This window comes from Ascaphus truei, chromosome 7, assembly GCF_040206685.1.
Source record: "Ascaphus truei isolate aAscTru1 chromosome 7, aAscTru1.hap1, whole genome shotgun sequence".
Classification (NCBI taxonomy): domain Eukaryota; kingdom Metazoa; phylum Chordata; class Amphibia; order Anura; family Ascaphidae; genus Ascaphus; species Ascaphus truei.
In genome coordinates, this window is record NC_134489.1 from 18,993,307 (window position 1) to 19,003,917 (window position 10,611).

General features: G+C 42.7%; 1 protein-coding gene and 1 long non-coding RNA gene across 8 annotated transcripts in view; one reads left to right on the forward strand and one right to left on the reverse strand.

The window, feature by feature from the left end:
* The window catches only part of KANSL1L (KAT8 regulatory NSL complex subunit 1 like), a 38,194-nt gene extending 28,149 nt beyond the window's left edge, over positions 1-10,045 (reverse strand). For 4 of the 7 annotated variants that reach the window (XR_012802547.1, XR_012802548.1, XR_012802549.1 and 1 more), the window contains exons 1-3: positions 9,813-10,045; positions 5,970-7,048; positions 1,764-1,899 (exon numbers count right to left, since the gene is read on the reverse strand). Coding sequence is in view for 1 of the 7 variants with exons in the window: in XM_075607196.1 (XP_075463311.1) it covers positions 1,764-1,899; positions 5,970-7,015 (1,182 nt within the window). In the remaining 6 variants the exon portion in view is untranslated. Of the gene's footprint in view, positions 1-1,763; positions 1,900-5,969; positions 7,049-8,575; positions 8,750-9,428; positions 9,546-9,812 lie in introns of those variants that run through there. The other 3 variants (XR_012802544.1, XR_012802545.1, XR_012802546.1) reach the window with 3 other exon arrangements.
* LOC142498779 (uncharacterized) overlaps positions 9,678-10,611 on the forward strand; it is an 80,513-nt gene continuing 79,579 nt past the window's right edge. The window contains exon 1 of the long non-coding RNA XR_012802550.1: positions 9,678-9,911. This is a non-coding gene — a long non-coding RNA (uncharacterized LOC142498779). The remainder of the gene's footprint in view (positions 9,912-10,611) is intronic.

Genomic DNA, 10,611 nt, shown 5'->3' on the forward strand with positions numbered 1-10,611 from the left:
CAGTACGTTTCAAAGCCATCATTTTTATGAAAAAATGAATTGCAGGTGTGTTCACAGAAAAATAAAAAAGGGGTGTGTGGCGCAAGCACGCGCATTGTAAGTGAAACTTCTTTGTGGCGTGTCACTGAAATTGTATTTCGATGTTTTTGATTGAATGAAAGACTTGAGATTACAATTACAGTGACAAAACACAAAGAAGTTTCACTTAAAATGCGCATGCTCACCACACACACAACTTTTTTCCCCCCATGACGACACACAGCCTTGCGAGAGCGTTCCCCTTGGTACCTGTGCGCCCGCTTGCACAAGCGGCTTCAGGATCTGCGAGCTTTAGCTGCTATTTGCAGCATAGCCTTACGAAGGCCCCAGGAACAGCAAACCCTGTGGAGTGTGAACGTCCAGGATTCAGCGGGAGAGAGGCAGACAACTCCCGTGGATCAACTACTAAGTAGTCAGGTAAACTCCTCTATATTCCAGAAAAATACTAACCTCTACCTCAGCTAGGTAGTACAGGAGAGAAAAAAAAAAGGACTACCTGGGGAGGAAAGGAGGTGCTATTTATGGTCCCCCCACAGGTAAATTTCTGTCCTCTCTCAGCTGGAGGGTGGAACTTAACCCATTGGTGACCACAGCCATGGGGACAACCAGGAAAAAAATGTTTTTTTTGAAGTACTTGGATTGCAGCTTTAAAGTAGATATTTTAAAATATGACAATTATATCTTTGGGTCTCCATTTTCCAGTAGAAGTGGGAGGGGAGTGCCCGACAACAAGCTGGTAATGTATGTACCAACAAAACATGAATCAATGTTTTCATTACACAGTGCTAGTCATGTGCAACTGGTGGTTGCAGATAAGCACAAGTCAAACACACAGCAGCAGGGAGAGCAGGGAGGGAAGGGGAGAGGGGAGATTAATAAGTAGCCTTATTAAGACATTTATTTCCATAACACCTGAAGGTCTAGGTCTGTGTCAGTTAGCTACAAAGCACTGCAGGAAGTTGGCTATCATGAAAACAAATCACCTTTAGAGCCAATGCCCATATTTACGAAGTAGTGATATTCCATAGGACAGGGGTGTGCAAACTGGGAGACGCGCCCCCCACGGGGGAGTGGGGGGGCGGGAGATTTGTCTGGGGGGCACGGGCAGTTGCATAGGTCTCGCGCTCTTCCCCCAGGCATTTTAATTAAATGCCGGGGCAGATCGCATGAGGCATCTGTAACAATAAAACTTACCGGGATTCAGACGCTGTGACGCACCTCCATGGCAACGCGGCGTCAGGGTCATGCGACATGGCATCAAAGCGTCAAATGACGCCATGGGTCACGTGACCTGACGTGACCCCGGAGCGTCATTTGACAAAGCTGCCGGGGGGGGGGGGGGGGGCGAGCTCTGGAGCAGGCAGACAGGGGGGGGCGCAGCAGCAAACGTTTGCGCTCCCCTGCCATAGGACACCTTCTGGTGAATGGGCTACAAAAGGTATCTTCTGGCATTGGAAGGCATCTTATGGAATAGCACAGCTTAGTAAACATGGGTCTAGCTGCATTTAAACCTTAGATGTTGCCTAAAAAGGGTACAGGCGTTAAAAAAAAAAAAAGCTATAAGAGGACATTAAAGCACACGTAAAAATGTAGTTGGGACGTACAGCCCTGGTAACACTGGGCAGGAAAAGTTGTCTCTATTTATGCCTCGTACCAAAATGACTTGTATAGAGATACATACATGCAAGGGAATAATACCGTATTACAGAGAGAACAGACAGTACCTTTGTGCTGCGTATCTGACTGTGAAGATCCGTGAGCTGCTGGATTTTGTATTCCAACTCAGAAATCTGAGCCTGAAGCCACGTCCAGCAGCTCCCAACTCTCGCTCTGCCTGAAAGCCAGTTCCATTCAGCATTACTGTGAACAAGACACACATGGATCAAAACATGGGGCAACTGTTAAGATAGTAAAACACTTCGGTATACACATGCTTAGTCCCCAATATTACATTTAAAATTGTTGTGCACTTTCCAGCCTATTTCACACTAAAGAGGTTAAGGCACTGGACTGAAAAATGCAACACTGATTTCAAGACTAGTAGGATCTGTAAATGTTATTCCCAGAGATTAATTTGTCCTATTATTTAAAACGGAATTATTCACAAAAGAAAAGTATTCAGGTCAGCCTACACAAATAAAGTTTGTTCATGCCATTTGAGGAAAATTGTGGCCATTATTAAAATATACATTTAGTTACTATAATTTAAATGTTAGCACTTGATTCGCCAGTGCAGAATTTTCCTTCACAAGTCAATATCATTAATTAACACAGCGATTCCCAACATGGGGCGTGAGGTGTCTCCATGGGTTTCACCCAAAAAATAATGTAAGGCTGGATACTAGGCAGTAGTATAGTGTTCCCACTAGGCATTGTGGGGCGTGATTTTAGAAGTTCCTGCAGTGATTGACAGCTATTCCACCATACTGTCTGCACATACTGAGGGACAGTTTGGGGCTTTATTAAAGCAGCAATGCAAGTGCTCCCTTCCCCCCCCCCCCCCCCCAACTGGATTGAAGGGGGTATCCGGAGCTGAACCAGATTAAATTCAGCTGCGGGGACCTCCTACTTCTGGAGATAGACCTCCATATTGGGTGCCGGTAGCCACTCTGCTAGCAGGGTTCACTTAATGACCGCTTTCAAAGCTCCCAAATTCTGTGGGCCAATAGGAAGCTGTGACGTCATCAGGTTCCACTTCCTATTGGCCAGCGGGAGCTTCAAACTTTGCAAAGATTCTGGCACACCCTTTTGAAGTCTGTATCGCGGGAGGTAGAGGGCCCCCAGAACTAAAATGAATGGGGTTCAGCTCCGGAGACCCCCTGCTTGGAATCTATGTAAACAAAAATGATGTAGAAACAGAAGAGAGCGTGGATTGCTCCTTTATGCGTGTTCTTCCCATGAGCTCTATACTGCCTGGGATCAGTCAAACTGTTTTATTAGCAACTAGCTGATAAGATTAATTAGGAGTTTTCGGTACTGTACAAATATTTTCTAGTAGGGAGTGCACAATGTAAAATTGTTTGGAAACCACTGATCTAACATTTCTCAGTTCCAACAAGAGCAATTTAATTTATTAGGAATTAAACCACAGACATAAGCATAACGAAACCAAGGATGAAATAAATAAAATTAGATCCATGTGAAAATCCTAGACTGCCATGCCCTGCGAAAAACATGAAACTCCCTTTAGCTGGCTCTATCTTGGGCAATCAGAAAGGACACTATACAGAGAAAATAAAGCATTTGGCTTTGGATAACAAACCCCATATCCAGCGGTGTACTGAAAGATAACTTGGTTTCCATGGCACTGAAATTTACACAGCCCAGCTCACAGCTGGGAATTCATACACTGGTAAGCACTTTTAATGCGACCTCAGAGCCCAATTATGTAACAACACACTTGTATGCATCAGTGTTAAAGTGATCACACTGCACGCTGAGACACTGGTGCAGAAGCCCATTACCAAGACAAAGATGTGCTTTTTACCATTCTGCAAGTCAAACAGTCACCATTATGGATGCTGTACGAAGACAGAATAGAGAAGGTGCTTAGACAAACAGACATATAGAAGTGTCAGTGTGTGTGTGTGTGTGTGTGTCTGTCTGCGTGAGAGTGTGTGTGTCAATGTCAGTGTGTTTGGTGTCCCACCCACGCCTATTAAAACGCTGGCTCCTAAAGTTCTGGCTGACTCCTACGGTTTTAATATTTTCGGTCACCCCTGATTAATGATCTATATCTTTGTCACAGATACTGTATTTTTTTTTTATTGAAAAGCTGCCTTGGAAAGCTTACAATGTTGTGTAACAGGGGTTGGTAATGTTTTTCTATTCGAGTGCCACTTATCAATATTCAAAAACTTTAAGACCTTCCATGCATGCCACCATTATTTTTTTCCAAATGTAGGTTACAATATTATAATGGTGTGTGTGTAGTATTTTTTATTTTTTATTTTAAAATATGATCAGCTATACCTTCAACACTGACGTGTGATAAGGATGATTCGTGTTTTGTTTTAGGTCTTAGTATTACACTAGAAGTACTTGCAACAATACTTTCACAAGATAAGGTACAAACGTTCACCTTGCTGTACAAAACAGTCTTTGTCTCTCCATTCCTCCTGAAAAAGTCTTGTTTTTCCCCCCCTACTGTGACTGTTTAAAATTAGGGTAAATTGAATAGCTTCAAAACAATGAAACAACTCTAATCCAGTTTTAGACAACAACACTGTTATCACTGCTTCAATAGAGCTCTGGTCATACATAGGCAGAACAGCAAGAAGGGGCTTCTCACAGCTGTGACGTGCTCAAGGCCAAGGTTACAGTCTGAGCAGCGAGTTGTTATATTAATTTCATCCGTTGAGTTTAGGAAAAAAGTGATTTTATATATATATATATATATATAAAAAAAAGTCAGCCTGATGTGGGATAATTATTTTATTTTCCTTTTTTTGTTTTATTATTTTTTCCCTGTGGATTAGGGTGCCACACAAAATCTGTTCACGTAACACGGGATGTCGACCCCTGAGGTGTAGTGTTTAAAATTATATATATTATAAATCGGGGGGTTTCTATGGTGCAGTAGGTTTAATTTTGTAGGTATGGCAGGTTAAAAACATTGCTACTTGCAAAGCAAACTGAAATACCTAATCAGCGAACAGAAAATAATTCTAATGAGATTTACTGTAAAACAGCTGCAGCCGGATATTTAGATTTACAGTATACATTTATGCTCCCCTGCTGAAGGGGTCAGCAGATCATTACATAGGAAACATACTGGCTCATCACTTCGCTATTAAGCCAGCTTGGGTATGCGAGAGGCTGTTTGCTTTATAGAGATTCTGCTGTGCTAAGTGAACTTTGCTTAATACACCATGACTACATGCAGGCCGAAACTTGCCATAGTAGTCTAATTGTGCACATTCAAACCAACATTACAGAATCAGGAGCATGGGGGTGGATCGCAAAGCAGCTGGGCCCTGCAGTGCCATTGCATCAGATTTCAGACTTGGGAACCAACCCAAAAACTTGTCTGAAACAAAAACTTTCAGCCTCAATGTAGGCAGCCCGATTACAGATTTCTCGCTTGGAAGGGACAGAAACCAGAGCATCACATTTCAGTTGCAAAGCGCTAAATCCATCAAATCTGTGGAAGTAATTTAATTCTGCAATCTCGCCAGGAGTAATACAATCCATGTTCTGCCTGTTTCATTGACCGTGATGAAAGCAGAAAGGCACAATACTATCTGACTCCCGTCCTCAATTCTCCTGCACACCGGGATTATATTAACCCAGAAGAAAATCAACAGGTGGCGAGATTGGTAAACAACATTTTATAATTAGAATCCTACAGCAGGAGTCGGGACGAGCAGAGCCATGTGCAATGTTTTCCCCACAGTCACTGAAATACTGGGATTTAAATCACAGGTTTGGTGTAAACCAGGTCATTATCAAATCAACTTCCGAATGTTTTACATGCTGCAAATACTGCCTTAAAGTGCCTGCTCTTCCCACGCCACTATTAAACCCTACCTTGAGAGAAAGCACACACCTACCATTTGCAAATACCCCTTACTTTTCCTTTTCAGCCTAACAGACTCTATTGTTATACTCCTGTAAATGTTCATTAGAAGCACTAATGAAACATACCCAATCATAGGTTCCTGAATCGTTGCATTATTTCCTTTGTTAGACATAGGCTTTACAAGCAGATAATAACAGCTTAGAAGGTGTACACCCTGGTTGTCGGGGCTACATTTGAAATGTTAGTAAATATAGCTACAATAAAAAGGTAGATTTTAAAAAATAAAATAAAAAAATGAGTGGACCAAATCCAATATATATATATATATTAACCATGCTCAAACTTCCCTGCATCAAATGTAATGCCAATTCATGGAGCAAGATCCCTCAACACTTCAATATCCACTTACTCTTCAGCGCCAGTTCTTCTAGGTTTTTCATCCCAATCTTCCTCAGAGCTGCTTTCTGTGGCATCAGAATCCAGCTCCCGTTCGATATGCCCCAGAAGCCCTGTGGCAGACACAGTAAACTTTCTGACGGCGGCTGATGTTGTGTGACAGACTCCATTTTCAAATTCACTACATGAGCCACCCTCTACATTGGTCTCGGCAGCTTTATTTGGACGGCTGTCCAGAAGTCTGGCCGGCTTTCCATGGACCTTCACCTTCTGTAGCCGGTGATTCACAAAGCATCTTATCTGCTGACTACAGTGTTCTGCAGCATGATTTGCCAAGAGAGCATGCAAACGCTTCTGATTTCTTTTTGCCCTGTTTAGGAGCACTTGCTGTTGGTTTAGACATCTCATTAAAAGTGAAGTCGCCTCACCTTCTTTAGCAGATGTGTTCTTGGACACATCTGCAAGGCCACTTAAAACAGGTGAGGGACAGTCACCAGCAAGAGCATCCCCCAAACTTTCCTCCTTCCTTCCATTTAGCATACATTTAGGAATGTGCATTCCATCTATGCCATCAGCCTCTGTCACAGTTATATCCCAGAGTCTGTGTACATCTGCTAAAAGCTGGCTCATAGTGCCTGGGAAAAGTTCTCTTTTGACTTTCCTTTCGGGCTGAAAACTCACACCAGCGAGCAGAGGGTGTGGACCTTTGTTTGTATGAAGCCTTTGCCTGCAAGTGTCTCTCTCCTCCATCTTCCACGCAGTACTGCTTTTATTTTGCAGATTTAAAGCAGCGCTGGAAGTCAAAAGCAAGACTGTTTGATAACGTGCGGAGGACTGAGAGGCAAAGTGCTTTAAGCTCATTAAGTCCTTCTGGAGGCACTGCTCTGTGTCAGTGTACACCACATTGGAGCCGTTGGCTTTTGAGAGATTGCTTTGCTCCATCGCTTTGGAATTCTCCACACACAGGTTGGTCTCGGAGTTCAGACTCCTTAAGGACAGGGAAGGTGAAAAGTGACTCCCAGGCCCCTGTGTCGTTGCTTCTGTAAGAGCCGGGGTCATTTTGGCTCTTGAATATGGCGAGCTGTAGCGGTTCTGTAGAAACAAAAACAGAAATGTAACATTAAAGTGAAATTATCCTGACTATAAACTCCACTTCCTGCTGGAAAGACCTAAATATTGATCTTCGTTACTTTAAGGCTATAGAAGAAAAGAAAAAAATCTCAACTCATGTATTTTTTTAAATAAGGCAACTTCTCATCATTACAGAGGATTTGGAAAAGGTGAAGGATGTTTCTCGTAATACAGTAGGTCAAAACATGGCAAAATAAAGTAAAAAAACTAAATATCGAACACTATAATTCAGGCAGATTATGCTTCTAATTCTCAATTATTATAAGAAAACTGAATTTTAAGGGGAGGCACAATTTTATCAAATTAATAGTGCGTTTTTTTTTTTGTAGAATCCATTCCAACCTGATTGGTATCTAGTAAAACAACAATGGAAAAAGTTCACTGCAGAGGAGGGTTTCAGAAGCAGGTTCACATACAAAAGGAGCTGTTGGCACAGTTAAAAATAAAACACAACTTGCAAAAAAACACAATTCATCAACAGTCTGGTTAGGACAGGATTCTAGAACATTGTCTGAACTGCACGTCTGGCATGGAAATATTTTTAAACTACGGTCATTTCGTTTAAAGTAAAATTCCCACTACTAATTTCCTCCAGAAACAAAAAAAAGGTTAAAGTTAATGACTAATAAGTGTGTTAATGCTTAAACTGATGGGGAAAAAAAAATCACACAAATTCTCAACCTTGCGGTCAGGATTCCTACCAACTGTCCAAACAGTGTGGTTTGTGATGTTTTATTACCGTGGCCTCTCTCGTCATTTAATATGTTTTGGACACTTTTGCCCTAAATGAATTTGGAACATAAATCTTTACCCGCAGCCAAGGTACTAGCAGGTACTGACTACTACTACAAGTTTTTAGTTCCACTTCCTATTTAAATAAAAAAAATATTTGGAGAAAGGGGGGGGGGGGGGGGCGGGTAGATGAGTGGATGAGTGTGTGTATGTAATATATATCCTTGGAAACTCTCCCAAGCAGAGCCATTACCTTCTGTATCTGTTTGCACTAAAATGAAGTCACCCTGTACCCCAATGCGGAATGTTAGAGCTTTACATATAAAGGATGATATAATATATATATATATATATATACACACACACACACACACACACACAAAAATATCACTTATGAGTGTATTTTGAGAATATTTTGTGTAGATTCACATAGAAATGTAAGTGTGCAAATTATATAGTGTGTGTGTGTATATATATATATGTGCTACTATAGCGTGCAGTCTACTTCATCTACTAAACAAAGGAACAATAAGGTATGTATTGGTTTTTATTATGACCCGTAAGAGTCACTGTTGTGTTCATAGGTATTTCCATGACAAAAAAAGAACACCAGTTCTAAAATTTCGCACAAACGTAGGTTGCAGTGTAATTTTTGGTTTATGTCCGAATAATGGAAAAATGCGTTTCCTTTTCGAACAGAACGTGACGTTTGGCACCCTTTACGAACACATCGAAATACAGGTCTGTATTCCCCACCTCTGTCGCGGTTTCTTTTCTCTTGCATTACACAACCACATCGATGACAAGCCTCTGACTCTTGTGGTACATCCAGAAGATTATTTTCGCGTAAAAATGCAACTGCGCTGTCTTCTTTGCAGATGATATTTTTATAGAAATGTTTTAACAACATTATAGAGGCTTAAACTGATCTGCACAGTCAGCTGACTATAGGAATTCAAATGAGGGTTAAACTGACAGAATGCACGGGAGGGTTAAACTGCCAGAAGTGGACCACAGATCACCGGTACACTGCGCGCTATAGTAGCGAATGCATGAGTGAGTGTGTGTGTGTATATATATATATATATATATAATCACAAACAAGTGATATTTTTGTGTGTGTGTGTATATATATACACACACACACGCACGCACGCACGCGTGTGTGTGTATATATATATATGCAAATACAACTGTATGCTCATCTGCATGTCTTAGGCAGGTCTGCAACCCCGCCTTTCCCCATTATCACCCAGCATACAGCACTTCCACTGCAGCAAGGGATTCTGGGAAATGACATGCAAATGAGCACAGTGTCACTTTTTGCCTCAAAAACCATTTTTGACATGGTTCCCTATAGGCTTAAGCTTGCTGCATGGTCACAGCTTTGAGCACAGCCAGGGTTAAGGTGCATACCCAGAAAACCACCCACAGACAGCCGTTTCGACCTTGATGGGTCTCATCAGTGTGGGGTTGATTTTATGCTTTCCTGTGGAGGGTTTTTGTCACTTTTTTGACTCACCATAATTTAACTCAGTAGTATTATTATTAATATATATATATATACACACACACACACAAACATACACTAAATAATTTGCACACTTACATTTCCTATGTGAATCTACACAAAATATTTCTAAACACACAATAGACATTATTTTAGCAGGAATCTGCTCCTATATGTTCTAATCCCTCAATCCCATGTAACTGGTCCACACAGAAAGAATGGACATGTCCCACAGGCCCCTCCCTCAACCAACCCAATTTCAGTTGGGTTCCCACCGCCGCGCGATGCTGGGCGATTAGCTCCTCCCACTTTCCCCGGTAACCAATCACGTACCGCCCCCTCCTGCCCTCGCGGAGACCGCACCGAGTCTCGCGCCTCTCACCCTATTGCAGTGCGCTTCCCGCCCTTTGGAGCGCGCGCACAGGCCGCGCGCCACAGACACACAACCACGGCGGAGGGAGGTGGGATGAATACGGGCCTCACCTCTCCACCGGAATCGAAGAGGAGACGGGATATATGCGGCGGGTGCTGACTGTACTCCGCAGCGGCGAAGCAGCTCCCTTCCCCGCTCACGGGTCCTCGGTGAGTGAATGCAAACGCCGCCCTTCGTTCTCGTGTTGTTGTTTTACTCCAATGCCCGCCTCTTACTCCTCCCCTCCCCAGCCTGACAAAACTACGCTGGCCAACTGCCGCCCGCGGGTACTCCTTTCACCAACAGCTCTGAAAGAGGGGTGGTGCGCCAGGGAAAGCAGCTGTCCAATCAGAACCGCCGGCTGACCATGGCTGACCAATCACGTACAATGATGGGTGGAGCTGGGAACGTCATTTGGCAACTAATCCTGAGTCTGCGTTGGGCTGAGGGGGAATAGTTCTTTCAACCAATCGCGTTAGAGGTGGGCTGGCGTAAGCAAATGTCGGTTGGCTGTCGGCGAATAAGAATGTGGGATGGGTGGGGTTTGTCTAGTGACGCATAGTGCTTTGTGGGCGGGGTTGAAGGTAATAGCAGGGTATTGAATATTATGAATGGGAAACTTGGGAGGGAAAGTCAACAAGTGTGACGTCAGCATGCTGCAAACCCATCACAAGACCTGTTACAGCAATCCGACACATACGTAGTAGTAGTGATTTAATTTTACTCCTAATACAGGGTGCATTTAAATTGTAAGCTCCTCAGACCAGGAACTACAATGTTGAAAACAAGCTGGAGTGCAGTTTGTACTACATAAAAAGACATGAACAATTTTCTACTAATAGCCATTCTAGTGTATTATAATAATAATAT